Source organism: Leptopilina heterotoma, unplaced genomic scaffold, assembly GCF_015476425.1.
Source record: "Leptopilina heterotoma isolate Lh14 unplaced genomic scaffold, ASM1547642v1 Lhet_51, whole genome shotgun sequence".
NCBI classification, from domain to species: Eukaryota; Metazoa; Arthropoda; class Insecta; order Hymenoptera; family Figitidae; genus Leptopilina; species Leptopilina heterotoma.
The window spans coordinates 423,199-449,948 of NW_025111110.1; the positions used below are offsets into that span (position 1 = coordinate 423,199).

The following is a 26,750-nucleotide window of genomic DNA, read 5'->3' on the forward strand; positions in this document are numbered from 1 at the left end:
GCAAAAAGCGGAAATTAATACTCCGAACCTAGACTAGACCTAGACTCCAAACCTTAAGTATTACAACAGCAAAAGAAAGAAATTAATACTCCGAACCTAGACAATTTTGGCAAAAAGCAGAAATTAATACTCCAAACCCAAACTACTATTACAGTAAAAAACAGAAATTAACGCTCCGAACCTGAACTGTTACAGCAGCGAAAGAATTTGTACTCTGAACCTAAACTATTATAGCAGCAAAAGAAATAAATTAATGCTCCGAACATGAACTGTTACAGCAGTAAAAGAATTAATACTACGAACCTAAACTATTACAGCAGCAAAAGAAAGAAATTAATGATCCGAACCTGAACTGTTACAGTAGCAAAAAAAATTAATACTCCGAACCTAAACTAAAGAAAGAAATTAATACTCTGTATACTTAAACTATTACAGCAAAAGAAAGAAATTAATATTCCAAACCTAGAGAATTACAGTAAGGATCAAGAAATAGTAATCAGAACCTGTAGACTATTACAGCAATAGGATTAAATGAAAACTTCAAACCTGAACTACTATTACAGCAAAAAGCAAAATTAATACTTCGAACCTAGACAATTGCAGAAAAATCAGAAATTAATACCCAGAACTTAACACAGTTTTTCTAAGGATATCAAATTTAAAAAAATATCAAAAAAAAACTTCGTTTTTTGTCTCAATTTGATATCCTTAGAAAAACTGTGAAACAACTACAGCAAACAGTATAAAGAATTTTTGATTCAATAAATCAGTACATGATTTTCAAAAATCTTCCCTTAAAAATATCGTAATATCGTTTATCATTCAACCATGATACGAATTGAATTACATGCGCAGTCTTTTGGAAATGAAATTGTTTATAAAAGAGGCATTCAATTATTTTGATCGTCATTCATGAATAAGAATCGCCATAATCTACAAAACACATTTCTCAAGAAGCACTCTATCTGCGCTCAAGGACCCTTTCTCCATAAAATCTCTTTCTGAAAAGGAAGTGAAATCGATATCCACCTCCTCTATCCTTATAGATATGTTGAAAGATGCTGGGAAAGGACTTGCGAGCATATAAACAACTTCTCAAGAACCTTTTCGAGAAAAAAAAACTCCTCAATACTGCCCCTCACATTCAGGAAAATGATAAAGTCACTTGGTCATATGTTTTGATCAAGAATACCCATTATTAGGTTTGGTTTAATGGCATACGATCTTTTTGGTGGATCGTATTCACTGGAGCATTATCGAACTGGAGCATTCCAGTTATCGATATTGTGAAGAAGAGAAAAAAAGAGAGGAATATATTAAAATCGTAACATTAATATTTGCATACTAATAATTCATATACGAAGAATTTTATTAGGTGGATATTGTTATTGTCATAAGGGAATGTCCATTTATTCGCTAAACATATGTTTACAATAATGATCAGGTATTCAAGATTGTTGTTGTACTTAAACATTTCTCAATAAACACTCTACATGTAGGTCATCATTCATTGACCATGAAATAACGACTATCTTCCAAACAATTGCATCATCTATAAGCATCTAGTGGGTCGTGAAATGCACTGGGCATAATGTGAGTGCATTAAATGAAGCAGTGAATAGAGATGGGTTGATTATCCTCATTCAGGGGGTTTCAGCCATAGTCAATTCTGATTCTGTAGTTTTGAGATCATTCCCCCTGGAATTACGACATCGTAAAATACAACAAACAATCTATTTCGAAGCAAATCAAAATTACCTCCTTTCTTGCGATTAATTTTTTTTTTATTTTGCTTCCTCCTTCTAATCGAAATTAGATAAGAGAAAAATGGGTCTGAGTGTTAATGAGAGAATGAGAGATTGCTAATTTTGTCGCATTTAATGATTATTCCGGAAAAACATTGTATGGTAATTAGTTAAAAGAACGTGAGCCAACAAATGTGAATTGGAAGCAATAACAGTTGAATCAACAGTGATAATTGACGGTTGTTGTTACAGCGATATCCGTTGTTTAATCATTCGAAACAGCGGCATAATGTACAGCTGTTATGCATCATTACAGTAACCACGTGTAGCAATGATCATCTCGAGCGGCAATTGCTCCAAAGTGTTATATACAGTATGCTCTCGAAATATCAGCATTTACATAAAATGAAGGTGAATGTAAATAATAAAAGATCGAAATTGTGGATATTGAAATGAAGATGAGGAATATCATTGATCCTTCTTCTTCTTCTTCTTCGTTTTTTTTCGGGGGGAGTACTTGACATATCTGAGCAGGATGGATATAGGATTTTGTGCGGGGTACCTGGTTTATATAGAGTGTGTATTGATATGAGTGGGTGGTGTCGGGTGGACAGCGCAGCAGGCGCTAGGCGCTAGCGCCGATATGCGAGAGTTTTCATCGAACAAGAAGCGCGACGGCGCGCCACAACGTAACCTCTCTTCACCCTCTCTCTCTTTTTCTCTCCCTCACACTCATTCCTTGCTGAGGAACTCTCCTCTTCCCACAATCGCCTCTCTCCTTCTTATCAACGTTCACCTACATGCTGCCACTCTCTCACCATCATTTGCCTTCTTTGTTCCGCCGTCAATCCTCTCTCACACTCTATATAGAGCAGTATATAGCTCCTCCACAGGCAAGTGTGTCCCTCTCGTTGTGCTGTCCTCCGCATTGTGTACCCACCGACCTTCGACAACGCGCGGTATCGTGTGCGGTGTCCGCGGCATCCCTCCTGATTAGTTGGTCCAAGTTGGGCACCTCATGATACCACTTCATGGGGGTAAATAAATCGATTCGAGTGCGGTGTTCATTTTCAATGAGGAAAGATTATCGGAATTTTCAATTTCACAGCGAGACACTAATTTGCTAACTTGATGCAGACAAACACAACTATACTCAATTATAAAAGATACAAGATACTACAAGATGCAAACGTCTGATAAAGTAAATGATCATTGAAATCCGTTTCATGTCTTAAGCTCCAAATTTCTCAACTGATTCCGAACTATAAAGATAAATATCTAGACAAGTTTTTATGAATTAGAAACTAACACTACTGTTCTAAATTTTTCGAACAGTACGTTTTAGATTTGTTTTCGATTCTTTTCCCAAACGATCAAAAATTTGTATAAACACTAGGATCATAGGAAAATAAAATTGCCCAGCTAGCTAAAATAGTGTCTCTGGAAAAATTTTGAAAAATAAGTCAAAGAAGAAGATTGCAGACGAAAGTAAACATTCAAAGAAAGATTGTGAATAAAAATAGAGAAAAACAGCATAAAAAATTCTCAAATTTGTAGACATTTTTTTGCTGGAAAAAAAATTGTGATGAAGAGGAGAATTTCAAGTGAAGATGAGCAGAGAATAATGGAGGAGACGTTTTGTTGATAAAGTTTGTTTGGAGCGCAACCACGTGAGAGGTATACACGTCAACACATCGCCATGACGATGAGCACAGCGCGCCGAGATCAACATCCCTGGATACAAATTCGATCCGTGAGTTCCATCTGGAACTATACCTAATGTAATAAATGTTGAGAAATGAAGATGAACTTTTTTTTAAATGTCTACTTAGAGGGTCGCCGACACTTGTAGGGTCTTCTGAAAGGGCCTTCCTCGTGCCCGGTCGTGCCCAACGAGGTCTTCCTATAATAAAATTATAATCTCCGACTATATATTAGTTCTAATTTATACTGACTATCAATCAAGTGGCCAACTTTCCGGTTCTTCCAATTCAAAGACGATTTCTTCCGCTTTTTCTCAGAGAATTCTCTCTTTTTGAGATACAGAAAATTAGTTGAAGAGATTTTAGCCAAAAAAAAAAAAAAATATTTCATCAGTGTTTTGAAAAATTTAGCACGCTGTTGAAAGCTAGAAGAAGGGGAACGTTGAATCTAAGAAGAGAATTCCGTTCTTAGAGATCTGCGTCTTAGATCTGTGTTCGATCTGTATTTCTTAGATTTCCTATACGAAAAATGTACTATTTCTAAAAAAAACAATACTTTTGATTTTTGAAATTTATAGCAAAAGTATTCTTCTACTCGATCAATCTTCTTTGGAGAAATATATTCAGAAATAGCTCTGCTGATTTTTTTAGAAGACTTTGAAAAAAAGATTTTTTTTTTATGAAAACAGTTGATTGAAGAGTAGAGTGAATCAGAAAAGTATAGAAAATAAGAAAAGTACAAAAAGGTGTACAACATACAGAAGAGTAGAAAGTCATTTTAAAAAGGGAAAGAAGAATCAAAAAGAAAGAAAGAATCAAAAGAAGTTTCAGAAAGGTGCAAATAATTTCAACAAGGTACAAAAGTCTTTTCAGAGAAACACTTTTTTCATCAACAGAAAAACTCTGAAAAACATCAAAAACAAAAAAAAAGGAAAAGAAAAAAATAGAAATTCTGGAACAAGTTGCGGATAAGTGTAGAAAGAACAAAGGATTAAAAGGTTCAGAAAGTTTTTCGAAAATGGAATGAACAAAACAAGACAAATTGTTTTGGAAGACAGAAAAAAAGTTTCATGAAAAAAAATTAAGAGTAGTTCAACCAGCAAGGGAAGAGTTTAGAAAGCAAATGAAATTTTAGGAAAAGTTTAAAAAGGGAACAGTTTCAAAAAATAACGGACATAATAAATAGACGTGTTTAGGAAGTTCAGGGAATAAAAAAATCTACATTACGCCGAGTGATAAATTCTAATTGTTTAACAACAGCAAACAGTTTAGAAGATCAACAAGCAAAAGTTAAATAATCATCAGAAAAGAAGAGTTCAAAAAGGTTTAGCAAAAAGTCAAAAAAGGAAGTAAAGGATACAGGAAGTAAAGAATACAGGAAGTAAAGAATACAGGAAGTAAAGAAAAACAGGAAGTAACAAAAACAGGAAATAAAGAAAAAAAGGAAGCAAAGGCTAAGAAGGAAGTAACAAAAACAAGAACTAAAGAAAAAAGTAAGTAAAGGAAAGAATAAGTAAAGGAAGAAAGGAAGCAAACGAGAAAAAGGAAGTAAAGGAAAAAGGTAGCAAAGGCAACAAAAAGAAGTAAAGAAAAAAATTAGTAAAGGAAAAAGGTAGCAAAGGAAGAAAAGAAGCAAAGACAAAAAAAAGGAAGTACAGAAAAAAAAATTAGTGAAGGAAAAAGATAGCAAAGGCAAAAAAAGGAAGTACAGAAAAAAAATTAGTGAAGGAAAAAGGTAGCAAAGGCAGAAAAAGGAAGTAAACAAAAAAATTAGTAAAGGAAAAAGTTAGCAAAGGAAGAAAAGAAGCAAAGGCAAAAAAGGAACTAAAGCATAAAAAAATAGTGAAGGAAAAAGGTAACAAAGGATAAAAGGAAGCAAAGGAAGAAAGGAAGTAAACAGAAAAGGGAAGTAAAACAAAAAAAAACTAGTGTAAAATAAAAAATAAAATTCGCGACGAAATTTGAAGTGAAGAGGAAATAAAAATGGATTGTTGCAATTACGTGCAGCCTTATGCAGGTGCCGGACACTTTTATCAACAACATCACTTCAGTTATGAAAATATGAACGCTTACGCGGCCTACAATGCGGCTCCAGTTTCGAATGCGATCGAAGCCAATGTGAGATACAACCGACTGCCACCTGCATATCCCACAGGTAGATGCTACATTGCTGACTACTTAACGCGTCGCGTAACTCTTAACGCGAACGTATTAAGTCTCATTAGCGACGCATCACAACTCATGATGCTGCGGCGAGATAAACGCATGCCTGCACTCACGTTGACGCATCTCGCACATGTATTTCATTTATGATAATATATTTTTTTTCACCTTCTCGCTCATTTCAATGAATAAATGCACTCTCTCAAAAACAATATGATAAATACACTTTGAAAGCTCTTTCTCTCTCTCTAACTCACTCGCTCTATATAAAGTCGAATATATGCTTAAGAAATCGTTTCTCCCTGGGTTTGAATTATAATCGGAATTTATATACATACATACATTTTGTGTATAGAATATGTCAATGACATTGTAAGTCTTGATGTTTAAATCGGGACAAAAGGGTAATATTGGTGTCATTCACATACGTAATTTGAATTATTTTTGTTTACAAATTTTCTCCTATGGATTTTCTAGAAATTTTCTTCGAGAATTTTATATTGATTTTCGACTAAATCTGAATCAATGAAATTTCACTAGAAATCAGTTAAAAATTTTGCTGAAATATATCAGTCATTTTTCACTGATTCGACAATTGGAGAGTTACTGAAAATGTCAGTGACGCATATTGGAAATTTCAGTTATTTTTTTAATTGGCCAATCAGTGAAAAATGACTGACAGTCATTTTCATCATATAAATTTCACTAAAAATCATTTAAAACTGATTGAAATTTAATAAAAATTTTTTTTGACAGGGTCGCCAGGGAATTCAGGGGAAAATGTAAATAATCAGGGAAATATCAGGGGATTTTATTGAAAGTACTGAAAAAATATCAAATTCCTAGATTTACTAAAAATATTCTGGTTTTTGGGGAAGCATTTTTAAAAAATTTAAAAACAATGAATTTTTCTTTGAATTTTTTCCACCTGAAAAACTTTTGACTCATAATGAATAGAATTTTAAAAGAATACCTCAATTTCTTCTCATTTCTGTAAATAATTATAATTATTGTCAATAATTAAAATTCTAGACTTAAAAAAAAAATTCTAAACTAACTTTCCTAAAGTTATTAATTATAATAATCATTTTAAGAAAGTAGAAAAATAATTAAATTTCAAAGGATTTTAAACAAAAATTTTTGGGAATTTCAATTGCCAGAAATATATTGATAATAATTGAATATTTAATTAAAAAGTTATTTACGTTTTATTATTACATTTCTATTACCTTATTTAAAATTTTTAGAAATTTTAATACAATTTTTATAAGGATAATTAAATTATTTAAAAAAATTTTTATTAAAGAATTATGAACTTAATGAAAATATTGGAAAATTGAATTGAAAATAATTATTTTTGAAAATTTCAATTGCTGTGACAAAGTTATTAATATAAATAAATATTTATAAACTTCAAAAAGATTTAAATAAATTAAATTTTGTTTAAAAGTTGAAGTTTTAGAAATTTTTTTTTTTGACATTCTGAAAAATTAGGTTTTTAAAATAATTATTATGCATCAATTTTATTTTTATTTTACACAATAATTACAAATAAAATTTTTAATTATTAGTTAATTTAAAAAAAAATTGAAATTAAAATTCTTATAATAAAAATTAAAGTTTAGAAACCTTTTACCAAAAAGTCTAAAAAATTATATTAAAATAATTGAATTTTTTAAGAATTTCATTTAAATTTTTGAAATAATTGAAATTTCTTAATATTTTTTGAAATAATTGAATTTTTTAAGAATATTGTTTTAATTTTTGAAATAATTGAAATTTTCTAATGTTTTTTAAAAATAATTGAATTTTTTAAGAATTATATTGAAAACTTTTGTAAAAATGAAAATTTCATAAAATTCTATTAAATGTTAATTGAATTATTTTGGAATTTTATTGGTATTTTAGAAATAGTATAATTTTCTGAAATTCTATTTTAAAGTAATTAAATTTTGTAATACTTGTGTTTAAATTTTCGAAATAATTAAAATTTTCCTAATATTTTTTGAAAATAATTGAATTTTTAAGAATTGGTTTTAAATCTTTGAAATAATTGAAATTTCCTAACATTCTTTTAAGAATCATTGACTTTTTTAAGAATTTTATTTTATAAGCTTTAGAATTAATTGAAATTTCATGAACTTCTATTAGATATAATTGAATCTTTTAAGAATTTTATTTAAATTTTTGTAATAAATAGAATCTTTTAATATTTTTTGAAGTAATTGAATAGTTAAAAATTTTTTTTGAAATAATAAGAATTTTATAAAATTTAATTAAAAATAATTGAATCTTTTAAGAATATTATTGGAACTTTTGAAAAAATTGAAATTTTCCTAATATTTTTTTTTTAATTAAATTTTTTAAGAATTGGTTTTAAAATTTTGAAATAATTTAAATTTACTAAAATTTTTTTAAGGATCATTGACTTTGTTAAGAATTTTATTTTATTAGCTTTTGAAAAAATTGAAATTTCATAAAACTCTATAAAAATAATTGAATTTTTTAAGAATTTTTTTTTAATTTTTGTAATAAATAAAATTTTTTAATATTTTTCTAACTAATTGAATTGTTAAAAGTATTTTTGAAAACTTTGGAATAATTGGAATTTTATAAAATTTTATTAAAAATAATTGAATTTTTTAAGAACTGTTTTTAAATTTTTGAAATAATTGAGTTTTCCTAACATTTTCTGAAAATATAATTGAATTTTTTTGGATTTTTTGAAATAATCGAGGAAAGTTAGTCTTTGTAGTTAAATTTATTTTTTAAATTGGTAAAAACCCTTAAAGTTTTGAATCAATTTTTTGTTCCTGAAAATTATCTTTTTTTTTATATTGGAATTGATTTTTTTATATGTATGGATCAGGAAAAGTCAAAATTTTTAGTTGAAATACAGAAAGTAAGGGGAAAAAATCAAATCTTTTGTCGCAATAACCCTATAAAAATTATCTACTATTTCTATAGAAATTTTCTTTTCAAATTTTCACGATTCTCTAGAACCATTCTTTTCAAATTTTCTTACACTTTTCTTGCCCTCTTTTTAAGCATCAAGTCTCTAGAAAATGAGAATTTTGTTTAGAAAAAAAATTTTGTTTTAATTATAGCAAATGCTGATGAGGTATCACTATATGTACGTTTAGGATCAATAATAAGATTCTCGAGCTTCTTATCGTGTAGGGCAGTTACTTTTTTCATATACGTCAAACGTATTTCCCTCTTGTATTGATTTTTCTTCGCATCCTGTTAAACTCAATTATCTAACGAGTGAACGCTTCATCGACATTGCACGGTTAAAAACTTTTTTTTTTTTTTTTTTTTTTTTTTTTTTTTTTTTTTTTTTTTTTTTTTTTTTTTTTTTGCACGAAAGCTGAAATCTATTTTTTAGCGATAATTCAATGAACGATTATTGATTTTTTGAGCGTTCTCCATTTCATTCAGAAATCAAATTGACTCTCCTGGATAAACTTTCCATCAATTTCACTATATCATCTTATAATCATATTTTATTTTCAATCGAACGCCCATTTTATTTAAAATTGAAAAATAAATTATAACGGACAAATTCCATGATTACTGTGACAATAAAGTGACAGAGAACTTTGGTTACATTTTTCTCCTGTAGTTATATCGATTCACTTTTTCATTTTCACTTTTTCTATTAATGAACAAAAAGTTTTGAACGTTCAAATGAACGAAATATTTTTTGTTAAAAATATTTTCATAGATTATTGATTACAATTTAAATTAAAAACTCAAATTTTACATTTAGAAACATTATAATTAATTTGCTTAATAGTGACGCAAAATTATAGTAATAAAAATTTAATTTGAAGAAGAAATAAATAAATTTCGTTCATTTGAACGTTCAAAACTTTAACCTCCTTTCTATTAAGGATATCAAATTGAGACAAAAAACGTATCAAAACGTTGCTTGGCAACTATTTTGATACGTTTTTTTGTCTCAATTTGATATCCTTAGAAAAAATGTGAATTTGTATTTTAGAATTGAATCTACCTTTAATGATTTTTTTCTAATTTTGAAATTTAATTTCTGTTATTATTTAATTGATTTCTGTATTTGATAAAAAATGCTTACAGTCGAACCTATAATGCACGTATCAGTAGTAAATTTGCAAGCAATATTATAGTTTCAATAATTGACATTTAATTGTGTTGACAATTATTGACATAAATTGTAATTTTTATTGTAATCCTAATTGTCGTTCTAATTAAAATTCCAATTGTAATCCTAATAGTAATTCCAATTGTGAATCTAATTGAAATTCTAATCGTTTTTCCTAATTATAATACTAATTTAATTCTGATTAAAATTATTTTTTACAAGTACAATTTAAAATTGTAATTCTAATTCTAATTCAAATTCAAATTCAAATTGTTCTAATTATAATTCTATTCCTAATTTTAATTTTAATTATAATTGTAACTGTAATTATAATTGTGAATGAAATTGTAATTAGAATTATTTTTTACTCAGGATTGTCACAAAAATTTAATTTAATAATGATTTTTGAAAAAGTTCTTTGAGAATTTTTGAATCTATTTAATTACAATTCAATTTCAATTATTCGTCAATTCTTCAATTAAATATATAGTAAAAAAATAAAAATTTCAAATAATTTAAAAAACATTCATTTAAAATTGTATCAAAAATTATTGAAATCCTGTGATAAGTTTTATTATTTATGAAAATAATTGAATTATTGCGAAGAAACTAAAAAATTTGTAAATAATTTGAATTCCAGTGAAATTTTAAATATTTATAAAAGTAATTAAATGTTTGTGTAGAAATTTTTATTCAAAATTTTTTTTAAGTAATTGAATTCATTCGAGAAATTTTATTTTAATAGTAGATATTGAAAATCATTGAATTGAGGAAAATTTTTGAAAATCATTCTCTTAAGAATCATTGACTTTTTTAAGAATTTTATTTTATAAGCTTTAGAAATAATTGAAATTTTATCAAATTCTATTAGAAATAATAGAATTTAAAAAAATTTTTTTTTAATAATTTTGTTTTAATTTTTGAAATAATTGAAATTTTCTAATATTTTTTAAAAATAATTGAATTTTTTAAGAATAATTATACTGAAAACTTTTGTAAAAATTTAAATTTCATAAATCTATTAAAAGTAATTGAACTTTTTTGGAATTTTATTGGTATTTTAGAAATAGTATAATTTTCTGAAATTCTATTTTAAAGTAATTGAATTTTTTAAGACTTGTTTTTAAATTTTTGAAATAATTCAAGTTTTCCTAATACTTTTTAAATATAATTGAATTTTTTAAGAATTGGTTTTAAATTTTTGAAATAATTTAAATTTCCTAACATTCTTTTAAGAATCATTGACTTTTTAAAGAATTTAATTTTATAAGCTTTAAAAATAATTGAAAATTCCTAAAATTCTATTAGAAAGAATTGAATTTTTTAAGAATTTTATTTAAATTTTTGAAATAATTGAAATTTCTTTACATTCATTTTTTATTCAATATGTTTTTCAAGTAATCGAATTCATTCGGGAAATTTTATTTTAATATTAGATATTAAAAATCATTGAATTGAGGGAAATTTTTGAAAATAATTGAAATTTTGCCAAGAATTTTATTAAAATTTTTGAAAATAGTTGAATTTCGGAGAAGAATTTTATTATTTATAAAGATAATTGAAAATTTGACGAGAAATTTTAAAAGTTTGTGAACATAATTGAATTTCTGAGAAGAATTTTCTTACTTTTGAAAATAATAATTGAATTTCTGCAATCATTTGTAACTTCTCCAAAATTCAATTTTTTTAGTGTTTTTAACTATAACATTCTTCTATAAATCCATTATTTTTAATAATTAATTAAATATATATATATATATATATATATATATATATATATATATTAAAAAATTGAATTAATTTCAGATGAATTTGAATTATTAAAATTTTTCAAAAATCTAAGTTCTTTAAAGTTTCTAATTAAATACATTCCAAATTGAAATTTTATAAGATTTGAAATTAAAACCTTTTTTGTTAATTTATTTATAAAAATTGTAAACTCAACTCTTTTAAAATCCAATTAATTTTTGAATTTTTAATTTAAATTATTCATTAAATAATTTCTAAGTAATAATTTTTTGATAGTTCTTCCAGAGTTAACTTAGGTATTTAAAAAGAAATTATTGAATTCTAAAAATTAAATTTTTTCTAGTATTTTTTATAAAAATCCCTGATTTTTCCCTGAATTTCCTGACATGTGGCAACTATTATTATTATTACAATTACTATTACAATTATAATTGGAATTGGAATTGCAATTAGAATTCTAATTCTAATGTTGTTTCTAATTATAATTGTTGTAGTAATTAGAATTCTAATTCTAATGGTATTTCTAATTATAATTGTAATTGTAATTAGAATTCTAATTCTAATAGTTTTTTTAATTCTAATTCTAATTATAATTTTATTGTAATTGTGATTGTAATTAGAATTCTAATTCTAATAGTATTTCTAGTTGTAATTGTAATGGTAATAGGATAATTGTAGTTGTAATTGGAATTGTAACTGTAAATATACACAGTCATTTTAATTCTCATTGCAAAAAAGAGTTGAAAAAATTTTCTTTTTTAAATTTCAATCATTTAATCGATTCAAATAATTATTTGTTGTAAATAATTATTAACATATAGTCGATGCGCGGAATATAAATGTGTAAACTGTTGAATATATGGTAGTTAACGTATATTTAAAATTAGTACATAGTTTCTTTTTTTTTGTGATGGCTATTTTAGGAGAAAAAAGGAACACAATGTATAGCTTTTTTCGAAGCCATTCACTTCGCAATAGTTGACGAAAATCTCTGTTTATCTTTCTTGTTATCATCTCTGTGAACACCTTTCGCCCTCCACTGGTTGCTCGGGGTTTACACGTTTACACCACACAGTTGAACATCGGTTACATAGGGTCGGTCAATGACGGTTTCAAAATCAAAGGCACACTACATGTGAAATCCTTTTCAAACGATTTAACACACATTCAACTGAAATTTAGGTCAAAATTGACAGCAACTTTTTCTATTTCAGATTTCAAAGAATTCCAAATTTCGATTCCCATTTCACTGTCAGGGATATATTTCCACATGTTTGCGATTTCGTGTAATTAAATTATTATAATTTTTTTTTATAAATTTCTTCGCAATAATTCAATGATTGTCAAAAATTTTTAATTATTATAATTATCCGAGTCTTCGACTCGGAGCAATTGATATCTTCATGTTTTATAACAAAATATTTTTTTTATAAGTTATTTAATTTCAAAAAAGTTTAAATTTGAAATTTCTGAATGTTTTAATTCCTGGGGGAAAATAATAATAATTAGATATTTATTTAAAAAAAGAAGTTAATGATGTTTTTGAATAATTTTACAATTATAGAAATTAGTAAATAAATGTAACAAAACATTTTTTTAAGTAAAAATTTTCATTTATTTTCTAAAAATTTAAAAAGTTTCAATTTCACTTTCAAATAAAATTTGTAATTGACAAATAGAATTTATAAACATTTTTTTTTCCTTTATTTTTAAAAAACTGAATTTTATTAAAACTATTGTAATTAAGAAATAGAAATGATGTAAATTATTTCCTTATGAAAATTGAAAATTTTCTAGAAACGGGAATAAATTTTATTTTATATTTTCCAAAATAAAAAAATGAGTTTGTGAACAGTATTGTTATTAGGAAATAAAAATTATGCATAAAATGGATATATTTCCTAATTCTTAATCATAATTTTTTAACAATTAACAATTTTTTAATATCTTTTATAAATAAAAGAGGAAAAAAAAATTTGCATAATTTAGATCAGTCAAACGAAATTTTTTATAAAAGAGCATATAAAATACAAAATTTATTTGTTAATCATAATTTTTTAAATTTTCTAATTTTCTAATTTTAAATAATATTTTATTATATATAAATTATGAAAAATACATATTTTCGATTTGCCAAACAATATTTTTTAAAGAAAAAAAAAAATCAGAATTTTGTCTTAGCTCTCTAAATTCTAATTAGTAAAAATGTTTAATAATTTGAATTAGTCACTGACTTTTTACTTATTAATTAGCAAATTTTACTAATAAATAGTAATTTATTTAGTGACTGACTTTTTGCTTTTGAGTTAGTAAATTTTACTTAAAAAAAGTAATTTCTACAAATTTAGTTACTGACCTTTTGCTTTTCAATTGGTAAATTTTACTGATAAATAGTAATTTCTGCTAATTTATTACACGAAAAAAAAATTTTTTAATTAATTTTTCGATTAAATATTGTTAAATTCTTTAATGAAGTTTATATTATTGATATTTTTTTATGTCTTCAATTATTAAATTATCTTCATTAAATCTATTTTACTACCAACTTAGTAAACAGTAAATAAATAAATTAAACCAACAAATTCGATTTTTCTCTGAAAGGAACTTAATAAATCTATAAAAATTTTTCCAAAAATTATTCTAGAATAAAACGATCGTATTTGTGTTTAAAGATCAAATTACAAAAATTTTTGATTTTTCATTACTTTTGTTAAAAATTTCATCAGTTTTTGAATAGGTAACAGATGTTTAAGCTTTACTGCAAGAAAAAAAAATTTACCTCTGAAAATAATCATATGAGAATTTTTTTAAATTAGATTAAATTTAAAAACGAGCATATTTGTGGAGAGAATTATCACCATTACTAACTATTAGATATTTAAATTAAACGTAAAATTGCTTTTAAAATAAGTCTCAAAGAACCTAAACTGTCAGCCACTTAACTTTGAAAATTAAATTTTAATGCTAAATATTCTTTTGGTTTAAAACGAAGATAGAATTTTGAAAAATTAACTGGGTGTCAGTTTCAGCTTCATTCAAAAGAACATTAAAACATATAAATTATTTCAGAACTTGTGTTAATTTTCATAAAACAAAAGGCAAAATCGAGAATATTTTTTGTTTCTAGAAATTTATTTGAATTTTAATTTATTTGAGATTTCATTTTTAAAAAATTCGAATAGATTTTAGTGGCTTAGAGGAAAAAAATAGTAATAAATACATTTTGAAAAATAAAAAATTCTTTATAGCATTAAAAAAATAGCATTTACACAATTTTCGTAGGTGAAATTTAATTGAAATTGGCTAAATAATAATAAATTCGAAATTTATCGGAGAATAATTTAATACAGAAAAACATGTATAGTTGGGTTTAATTATAAATTTCAAAATTTTCAATTTAATATTAATTTAATATTTATAATATCACAGCTAGTAATAATATAATCCAGAATAATATAATCATTAAAAATTATTATTATTATTATTTTAGGGCAATAATAATACAAAATAAAATAATAATTATTATTATATTATTACCATGTTATTATTATATCTATTATTGCATAAAACTACAAAAATAAAATAATAAGTGGTTCCATTATATAATTGGTCATTAAAAATAATATTTCTATTCATTTTAGATAGAAAAGTTTATTCAATATTGTTATTGGAATTTTTTTTTGTTTCTAACGTTTATCGTTTTTATTTTTATACATTTGGTATAAACGAATAATAAGCTTTATTGATTGTACCAATTATTGTGTAATTGGAATGAAATGCGGTTTGCACTGCCTTAATAAAATATCAATAAGAGTAACTATATACTGTATCTGCTTATTAATCAGTGATAATGGTTTATATTTGATCAGACGCATTTTAACTGTACTTATGATCAGACACGCATGTTTATATTATAGAGGCTAAACGTAGAAATTTTCTCTTTCTATAAGAATTTTATATATACAGATAATTTATATTTTAACCCCTATAATTGATACATTTTTAACATATTTAGACAATTTAATTAAGTAATTAAAAAATGTTCTGAAATTTTTTCAATTTAATGGAAAAAAATATGGAAATTGAATGGAAGAAATTTAAAAGTAAATAAAAAATTAATTAACATAATAAATATTAAATTAAATAAATTAATAGAAAATTTGAATTAAATTTCTTTGGTAATAAACTACTGTTTGTTTTTATTTATTTCATTTAATTTATTTTTTTATTTATGTTATTTATTTATTTTTTTTATGTTATTTATTGATTAAAAATTAGTTTATTCTAATTTTTACTATTTTATATATTTGAATATGAAAACAAACTTGTATTCTCGATTCTAGTTAATTAGAAGATTAATGAGTGACGGTAAAAGTTTTCTAATTATTAATGAGTAATTAGCGAATTAAAACGTAGTTCATTTAATTTCGAGAACTTTCTCATTCAAAAAGTGAAGAAATTATGTGTCTAACTTAGTCAAAGTTTATTAACTACAAGAAAAAAAAATGTTAAGTAGCTTTTAGTATTTAGAAAGTAGAATCTAAACTGTCAGATGGAATTTCTGGTCATTTATGACAAATTTTGCAATTTCCGGAGTAAATTTTACTACGTCCGAAGTAAATATAATGTTTGGTCAAATTTACTTCGAAAATAGTAAAATTTACTACGTCCAAAGAAAATATTAATGTTTGATTAAATTTATTTCGGAAATGGTAAAATTTACTACGTTCAAAGTAAATATTAATTTTTTTATTAAATTTACTTCAAAAATAGTAAAATTTAGCCTAGAAATAATAAACTTTACTCCGTCCAAAGTAATCAACTGACAGTTTTCTTCAGTTTTTTCCATATAAAAGCAGTTAAAATTAATTAATTAATTTATTTTTTTTTTATTAATGCTTTATTAAACATCTACAGATGCTTATTAGCTACATATACAATTATTCAAATTTTTAATTGGGACGCATGATTATTCCCCAAATGTCATTTTTCCGAAATGTCATTTTACCGAACTGCACTTTTGCGAATAGTCATTTTTGCGAAAAGCCATTTTTGCGAAATGTCATTTTTACGAATAGTCAGTTTTGCAAAAAGCCATTTTTGCGAATAGTAATTTTTGCGAAAAGTCATTTTTACGAATTTTCATTTTTGCGAATTGTCATTTTTGCGAATCGCCATTTTTACGAATTGTCACTTTTGCGAATCGACATTTTTACGAATCGCCATTTTTACGAATTGTCACTTATGCGAATCGACATTTTTACGAAATGTCATTTTTGCGAATGGCCATTTTTGCGAAAAGTAATTTTTACGAATTGTCGTTTTTGCGAATTGTCATTTTTACGAAAAGCTATTTTTGCGAATTGTCATTTTTGCGAAATTTCATTTTTGAGAAATGTCATTTATGCGAATTGTCACTTTTGCGAATCGCCATTTTTACGAATTGTCACTTTTCCGAAAAGTCAATTTTGCGAATTGTCATTTTTGCGAAAAATACAATAGTAAACTTGTAGTATATATAGATTCACTATTGTATTTTTCGCAAAAATGTCAATTCGCAAAAATGACTTTTCGGAAAAGTGACAATTCGTAAAAATGTCGATTCGCAAAAATGACAATTCGCAAAAATGAAAATTCGTAAAAATGACTTTTCGCAAAAATTACTATTCGCAAAAATGACTATTCGTAAAAATGACATTTCGCAAAAATGGCTTTTCGCAAAAATGACTATTCGCAAAAGTGCAGTTCGGTAAAATGACATTTCGGAAAAATGACATTTGGTGAATAATCATGCGTCCCTTTTTAATTTTATCAAAAAGAAAGAGAAAAAAAAAATATATAATTCTTTCATTAAAAAACCTTTGCAAAATTCAGTTTACTCTTCATTTTGTTTCAAAACTCCTACTAATTAAAATTTAGAATTCAAATAAAATCTTCCCTCGAGTTAAAAACAGAAAAAAGACAATTTCGAAAAATTTCTACTAAATTACTAAATTTTGAAGCTCCAAAGATAATTCTTTTTTTAATTTCTATGCTCCAAAAATTTGGAACGTTTAAATGAACGAAATATGTTTTCAATAACTGTAAATATTCTTAAAAATCGCGGACTGAAATAAAAAACGAAAACCTAAATTTAACAATCTGCAAGTATAAGTAATAAGTAAAGAGGAAAAAAGTTGACACAAGATTTGAAGTCGAAGAAGAAAGAAAGAAATTTCGCTTATTTAAAAGTTTAAATTTTTGGGAACATTAATTTTTTCGTAATTCAGAAAGTTATTTATATTATTTATAATTATTTATAATTTACTAATTATTTCATAAAGGGGAGAGTAAATTGATACTTTTTATTATATCAGGAAAATAATTTAAATATTCTATAAAATAAATTTTTATAGTAATTTTTTGAGAGGAATTCAATGGTTAGAAAATATTTTAGCCCTTTTTGTGTTTTTATTTTTCTTAAAAATTGATGGATTTTGAAATACCTGCGTAAATTTGCAGAAAATATGTTTTTGAATCCACAAAAAATTGCCAAATAAAAAAATTGATTTTTACAAGTTTTAAAGCATTTTTTGAAAAAACATTTCTTTTAGGCTAAAAGTGCTAAAAAAAATACAGTTATTATTCAATTTTTTGGTTTGAAAATTAATTTTTTGTTTATTTTTGTAAGTAAATTCAGATCATAATTTTATCTTAATTGTTTTAATATTTTTTATTTTCCATGTATAAAAATTATGATTTGAAATTATTTAGAAAAATGAACAAATGAATTTTCAAATACAATAATTAAATAAAAATTGAACTTTTTAGCATTTTTAGCCTAAAAAAATTTATTTTTCTAAAAAATGCTTTAAAAATTTATTATAAAAGTCAATTTTTTCATTTGGAAATTTTTTTGTGGATTCAAAAACATATTTTCTACAAATTTACGTATTTTAAAATCTACCAATTTGTAAGAAAAATAAAAATAAAAATAATTTAATTTTATGAGTTGGGTTTACAACTTTTATACATAATTGAATTTCAAAAGGTTTTAATTTAAAATTTTGAAAAATTTGAATTTTGAATGAAATTAATTCGAAATTTTAGAAAACATAGTTTTTTGAATAATTTTAATTCAAATTCTTTTGAAATTAGTTGAATTTTTTAACACATTCAACACACAATATTTAAATAATTATTAAAAATAATAGATTTAGAGAATAATTTTAGTTAAAAACTTCTAAAAAATAATTGAATTTTGGAGAAGTTACAAATACTTGCAATTTTTAGAAATAATTGAATTTTGAAAAGGTTTCAAATTAAAATCTTTGAAAATCAGAATTTTTAATACTTTTAATTTAACAATTCTGTAGAACTAATTTTTTGAAAAATTTTACTTGCAATTATTTTGAAATTGAATTTTTTTAATACCTATATATTTAATTATTACTTATTTAATTATTAAAATTAATTGAGTTTGAGAAGAATTTTAATTACAAATTCTAGAAAATAATAATTGAAATGAAACGATAAAAATAATTTTGAAGAAGTTACAGTAAAAATATTCTTATGAGTTTTATTTATTTATTTTATTTCTTTATTTATTATTTTTTATTGTATTTCAAAAGGTTTGAATTAGAAATTTTTAAAATCTTACTCCCCATGAAAAAATAATAATGATTAAATATTTATTTTAAAAAGAAGTTATTGATGTTTTTGAATAATTTGACACTTAAAAAAAATTGCAAATAAATGTAATAGAAAATTTTTTTGAGTCTCTAATCATTTTTGGAGTGAATCAGAATATTTTTTAGAGTCAGGGAAAAAGTCGTGATTCTGTCTGTAAATCAGGGAAAATTCAGGGAAAGAAAAAATTAAATTTTTGTGGCAACCTTGTTATGAAATTTTTTTTTTTTTTAAATTTTGTAACATTCTAAATTTTCAATTTTAATTTTTTTAACTTTTCAATTTTCCAGTTTTGATTTTTTAACGTTTCAAATTTTCAATTCCAATTTTTAAACATTTCTAATTTTCAACTTTCAATTTTCTAACGTTTCTCTCTTTATCAATTTTAATTGTCAACATTACAAATGTTCAATTTTAATTTTTTATATTCAATTTTTCAATTTAAAAATTTATAATATTTCAAATTTTTTAATTTAATTTTCTAAATTAAAAATCTAAATTAAAATTGTTAAAAAATTTAAATTCAAAAAAATTTAAATTTTCAATTTTAGTTTCCTAACTTATCATTTTTTCAATTAGAATTTCGTAACATTCTAAATTTTCAATTTAAATTTGTTTAACGTTTCAATTTTCCAGTTTTGATTTTTTAACGTTTCAAATTTTCAATTCCAATTTTTAAACATTTCTAATTTTCTAACGTTTCTCTCTTTTTCAATTTTATTAATCATCATTTCAAATTTTTAATTCCAAATTTTTTCACTTTTAACTTTTCAACTTGAAAATTTTTAATATTTAAAATTTTAAATTTTAATTTCCTAATTTTCAAATTTATAAATTAAAATTTTAAGTTTCTTAAAATTTCAATTTTTCAACATTTGAAATTTTCAGTTTTAATTTTTTACCTTTTCATAAGAGTTTAATTTGAAGTGCTTTATTGTTATAATTAAAAATATTGGTATGAATTAGAATAAAAAATAATTGTTACGTAAATTTTTGCCTATTTTTTCGATGCAAAATATCGAAAAGAAAGTGCTTTTGCCTTTCGAGTGCACAATAGTGACACTGCACGTGTCATTGCAAGTGATATAGAGCATTGCAAGCTCACAGTATGAAAAGGGATCGATTATCGATTGGTCAAAAGCTGCGCTAATTGATTACAGATTACGTCTATAACCCAAAGGAGGCCAGACTGCGGAAAGCGATGCGCGAGCAGAGCCGCGAGCTATCGAGACAGAGCATTTTGCAAACAACTGGAGCGGTTACAGGATCAGGATCAGGAACGTTGCCTGGAGGCAATGGAAATGGAGGTGGAGGAGGCGGCGGTGGCGGTGGCAACATGAGTGTCTCGTCGACCGGGAATTTCTTGAATCATCCGATGGCCTGCGCCTCACCCAATGCTGCTGTTGCGGCCGCGTCCTCGTTACCGGGCAGCCCCTCGATCAACGCAAATCGAATCATCAGCCCTTGGTTTCCGGTTGGTCACGGCGCGCCAACGAGTCACCTAAAGCCCATCCTCACGCCCAGGGTACGAAATCGATAAACTCGTCGCAACGGTCTGCTACTATCTATATGGACGAAAAAAAGAGAAATTAACTTTAACGCTCCATTTGGGAAAAAAAAATTCTCCCCCAACATTTTTTTTTTGTTCCACGGAATAATCATTACACGCAAAGTCCATCCGACAATTTTTCAAATTTTGAGGCGAAAATATTTTTTCTGATTTTAATTCAATTCAATTTAATTCAAGAAATTTGAAATTTCAAAAATAATTATTACACGCAAAGTCCATCTGACAATTTTAAAATTTTAAGACGAAAATATTTTTTCTGATTTTGATTCAATTAAATGTAAATTAATTTCAATTCAATTTAATTCAAGAAATTTCAAATAATAAGTTAGTCAACTGACAATTTTAAAATTTTTAGACGAAAATATTTTTTCTGATTTTAATTCAATTCAATTTAATATAATTTCAATTCAAGAAATTTAAAATTTCAAAAATAATAATCATTACACGGAAAGTCCATCTGACAATTTTTAAATTTTGAGACGAAAATATTTTTTCTGATTTCAATTCAATTTAATGTAATTTAATTTCAAATCAATTCAATTTAATTCAAGAAATTTCAAATTTCAAAAATAATCTGTCCATCCGACAATTTTCAGATTCTGAGACGAAAATATTTTTTCTGATTTTAATTGAATTTAATGTAATTTGATTTCAAATCAATTCAATTTAATTCAAGAAATTTAAAATTTCAAAAATAATCATTACACGCAAAGTCTATCTGACAATTTTCAAATTTTGAGATGAAAATATTTTTTCTGATTTTAATTCAATTTAATGTAATTTAATTTTACTTCAATTTAATTAAATCTAATTCAAGAAATTTCAAATTTCAAAAATAATCTGTCCAATTTTGAAATTTTGAGACGAAAATATTTTTTCCGATTTAAATGAAAATTTAATTGTTCAATTTAATGTAATTTAATTTAATTCAAGAAATTTTAAATTTCAAAAAGAATCATTACATGCAAAGTCCATTTGACACTTTTCAAATTTTGAGACGAAAATACTTTTTCTGATTTTAATTCAATTTAATGTAATTTAATTTCAATTCAATTTAATTCAAGAAATTTAAAATTTCAAAAACGTAGTTTTCAAGATTTCAAAAATTGTTGTTCATTGTAAAGAATTTTTTAAATCAAAATGAAAGTCCCAGATTCAAACTCTACTGAAATAAAGTCAAGGAGTTTGAATTTAGTGCACGATTTTCATTTCGTTTATAAAGAGATGCATAGTTTAATTTATTTTCACATTTATTGCTCGGAATAATTAACTATTTGGCGAAACAATGCAAAACACATTAACGCCCTAATTATTCGTAGAAATGGTTAAAATTTAATCTATAATTAGTGATAATAGTACATCAATTTAATGAAACTGTATCGCGCGTTACATATCAGTTACACTTTAAATATAATCCGACAAATCTGTCTCTATAAATGAAAAGTGGATTAGTTGACATTTTTATTCAATTTTTAATTGTCCAACTAATACCCATTAGTATTTCATAATATCAATTTGGATTTTATTATACAAAAGAGACAAAATAAAAGTATCAATACGAAATTGCCAAGAAAAATTATCAAAACCTTAATTAAAATTCCCAAAATGTACTTTTGTAAAATAAAAAAAATTCCAAAGGATAAAAATTAAAAAGAAATTAATTTCAAAACAAAATATTTTGGAAAAATTTCTAAAATAATTTTATTTCAGTTTTCAACGTTCATTGTAAGAAACTTTTGCAAAATAAAAAATCTCCAAAGAACAAAATTAAAAAACAATTAATTTCAAAGGAAGATATTTTCGAGAAATTTTTTAAATTAATTTTATTTTTCTTGAACGTTCATTGTAAGAAACTTTTCCAAAATAAAAAATTTCCAAAGGATGAATTTAAAAAAAAAATTAATTCTAAATTCCAATTCTGTTTAAATATTTTTGAAAATTACGACCTATGCAAAAAAGAAATATAAATTAAACAAACATTTATTTAGTGATGAATTCAGTTTTTTAATATACAAAATAATTTTTTTCGTACAAAAAAAAACAATTAAAGATGTAAAAAAATATCGTCGTTCATTTGAACTTTCGAAATTTTAGGAACAACCAAAAAAACAAAAATACTGGAAAAATAGTAATTTAAAAAATTTGGCATTTTTATTTTGGCACTTTGACTCCCGACGATTAATTAGTATATAATTAATATTAATTTATTTCTTTTAATCAGTATTTATTAAATAATATATTAAATAGTTGATCAACAAAAAAAATAAATAAATAAAAATCAAATTAGTATTTCTTGAATGAATATTAACTTAATGTTTAGTTAATTAATATTAATTTAATTTTTACGTAATTAATATTAACTGAATAGTTATTTAATTAATATTAACTCAATATTTACTAATTAGGAGCTAAATACTATTTTTCCTTTTAATTTTTTCTTTTGAACCGAGTCTAATAATCTGAATTTTAGGCACTGGCTGCTCATCAAAGAACTTTGGATAAAACTAAAGATGTGATACGTAAGCAAATAGAATGTGGGCCTCCCGGAGGATTTCCGGGACCAGTTTACGGAGAATTTGGATCCCATGGATCACCAGCTCCTGGAAATCCAAATACCAATCAGGACGGAAATGATTATTGCGTAATGGGCGAATTCCCCGAGGGGCAAAAGTGGCATCCTTATCAGGTAACAGAGAAACGTCCTTCTAAATATAACTTGAAATTAGATTTCAAAGAAATTAGAAATAGTGCACAAATTAATTTAACTTCCCGCGAAATAAAAGTTTTTCTTACTTTTTCTTCTTTTTTTTAATCAAAGTCAATTCTCTTCTTTTAGAACAGAATTTGTTGGTTTAATTGATTTTAACATTTTTCAGGGTTGTCACAGATCAGGGAAATGTCAGGAAATTTTATTAAAAAGTACTGGAAAAATATAAAGTTTTACATTAAATTTTACCCGAATTTTACTGTCTAAAAAATTATATTTTCTTTTATTATTGAACTCCCTTTGAATTTTTTTTTTTTTGAAATAAAAAAAAAATCGTAATTCTGTCTGTCTAAATCAAGGAAAAACAAATTTAAATTATTGTGACAACCTTGATTGTTGAAACTTATTTCTTGTCCTTTTTTAATAAATTTTCAATTAAATTTTGTAATTTTATGAATTAATTAGTTTATTAGAACAAAAATAATAATTAAATACAATTTTGTTATAAATTTTGTAATTAGTACGTGTAATTAATTATTGAAATGATATTGATTGAAATTTATATTTTATATTAAAATTATTGTTTGCTTTAGAATGGAACGAATGCCTATCACTCGAGAGGAGCACCAGCGTCAAAAATTAGCAATTTACATCGTAATATGCAGAGTTCGAATCCTCATCCCGGTCATTGGACACAATTCTGTGGGGTACCTTTATGTAAGTGTGTGAATATATTAACTTCGACGATAATCAAAGACAGATAATAAATTCTCTTCATTTCGAAATTTACAGCTCAAAATTCCATGATTCGTGGTCCAAGGCATATGGTCTTCATTCCAGATCAGCAAAATCATTGCTTCTATCCTGAGGAGATGCAGATTCCCTATGGATCGAATAAAATTGACATCAATCACAAAGTTCACACTTCTTATCGTCAGCCAGAGCATCAAGTAAATTAAATTTATTAAATTGATCGAAGCAATAATTAATTTAGAAAATTATTTATTTAAATTAAAAATTAATAATTACGAATTAAATAATAACTACGCGTTAATTAATAACTGGGAGTTAATTAATAACTACGAGTTAATTAATACTCGCGAGTTAATTAATAATTACAAGTAAATTAACAACTGCGAATTAATTAATAATTACGAATTTCTAAATTACTAATTCAGGATTTGCACAGAGTTAGGAAAAAGTCAGGGAAAGTAAAATTGGTCAGGAGAATCAGAGAAAACTCAGGAAATTTTATTATCATTACCAAAAGTACAGGAAAAATATTAAATTTTTAGAATTCATAAGAAAATTCTGTATTTTTTGGTCCAGCAACTTTTAAAAATATTAAAAATCTTTTTTCCTCTTGATTTTTTTTTGTTTGCCTTATAAATTTTAAAATCACAAGGAATTTTGATACAGAACCTTCAATTTTTTTTTATTTCTGACAATAATTGAGTTTTACAGAATATGAAATTGAATTTATTATAAATAATTTAATTCTTGGAGAACTATCAATAAAATTATTACTTAAGAATTATTTAATGAATAATTTTACATAACAATTTCAAAAATAATTGAATTTATATTTATATTTAATTCTTTTTAAATTAGCTGAATTTTTGAATATTCAAAAATTCAGTTAATTTAAAAAAAAATTAAATTCCAGAATTATTTTACAAAATTATTACTTATAAATTTTTTTAATGAATTATTTTACTTCAAAAATAAACGAATTTTATAAGAATTGAGTTTAAATTTTGGAAAATTTGATTTTTAAAACATTTTGATTGAAAATTCTGAAAAAGTTATTTTTAGAAATATTTTTATTTAAATTTTTTTTAAAATTATATAGTTGAATTTTTGAATATTTAAAAGAATTTTCGTTAAAAATTGTAGATAATAATTATATTTATTTAATATTTACACAGAAAAAAATGCGAATGGTAAAAACAACCACATTTGTGTAGTTAGAAAAAAAGTAGTTAAAACTACCATATTCAGCAGCATTTTAACTACACTTCCTCAGTTAGTGGAACCAAAATGAAGTAGTTGGTTTTATGTAGTTAAAATAACTAGTTTACGTAGTTGAAATAACTAACAGATGCTTGTAAATGGCTCAACTATAGTGTAGTAGTAAAAACTATTGTTAAAAATAGTTAATTTTACTATTGTGGTAGCAAAAATAACTATTTTGTATTAGTTGCAAACAAAAAGAGACTTACTGTTTTTATATAGTAAATACAACCTCTGAAAGTTGTTACTTTTATGATTTATGTAGTTAAAACAACTATTTCTTACTAGTTGCAGAGAAAGAAAGAAATTTACTGTTTTCATATAGTAAAATCAATTGTTGAAAATAGTTATTTTTTACTATTTATGCAGTTGAAAAGATCATTTTTTTCTACAGAGAAAAAACGTGAGTGGTAAAAACATCCACATATGTGCAGTTAAAAAAATATAGTTAAAACTACCATATTCAGCAGTATTTTAACTAAACTTCCATAGTTAGTGGAACTAAAATTGAATAGTAGGTTTTATGTAGTTAAAATTACTACTACACGTTATGATTGTGAATAACTCAACAATAGTGCAGCAGTTAAAAGTACTGTTAAAAATAGTTGTTTTCGGAATTTCTGTAGTAGAAATATCCATTTCTTGCTATTTGCAAAATAAATTAAAATTTACTGTTCCAAAGAGTAAAAACAACCACTGGAATTTGTTATTTTTGTGTTTAATGTAGTTAAAAGAACCAATTCTTACTAGCTTTTAATAATTTATCTCTATGGTGGTAAGAAACATTTATTTTTATAACTACAAAAGTCATAAAAGTAACAATTTTTATGTTATTTTTACTATATGAAAATAGTAAGTTTAATTTTTTTATAACTAGTAAAAAGTGGATAATTTTACTACAGAAATTCTGAAAATAACTATTTTCAACAGTACTTTTAAGTACTGCACTATCGTTGAGTCATTTAAAATCATATGCTGGCTACATTTCAACTAAGTCCTTGAGCTTAAAAAATTAGTTACTGCAACTAAACGGAGTAGTTATTATGACTGAATCTAAGAAGAATGTCCTCAAGTACAATGCCAGTCATCGTAGCGTGCGAGCGTGGTTAGGTGGTTAGGTTATCGGTTTGCGAATGTTAGGGTCGTGCGTTCTCAATCCCCGGCGTTTGGGGATTTTTCTCTGTTAGGTGTATAAGAATTTAATATATAAATTATATATGAACAAAAATAGGTAAGAGAAAATATAAAAAAATGGACCTCAATAATAATAAAAAACAAATAAATAATTTCATTTTACTACTTTAAA

General features: G+C 24.6%; 1 protein-coding gene across 1 annotated transcript in view; it reads left to right on the forward strand.

Moving 5' to 3' along the window:
* LOC122507814 overlaps positions 1 to 26,750 on the forward strand; it is a 52,300-nt gene that overhangs the window by 14,502 nt on the left and 11,048 nt on the right. The window contains exons 4-7 of the mRNA XM_043620737.1: positions 20,315 to 20,679; positions 23,195 to 23,410; positions 24,025 to 24,148; positions 24,224 to 24,381. Coding sequence (XP_043476672.1) covers positions 20,315 to 20,679; positions 23,195 to 23,410; positions 24,025 to 24,148; positions 24,224 to 24,381 — 863 coding nt within the window. The remainder of the gene's footprint in view (positions 1 to 20,314; positions 20,680 to 23,194; positions 23,411 to 24,024; positions 24,149 to 24,223; positions 24,382 to 26,750) is intronic.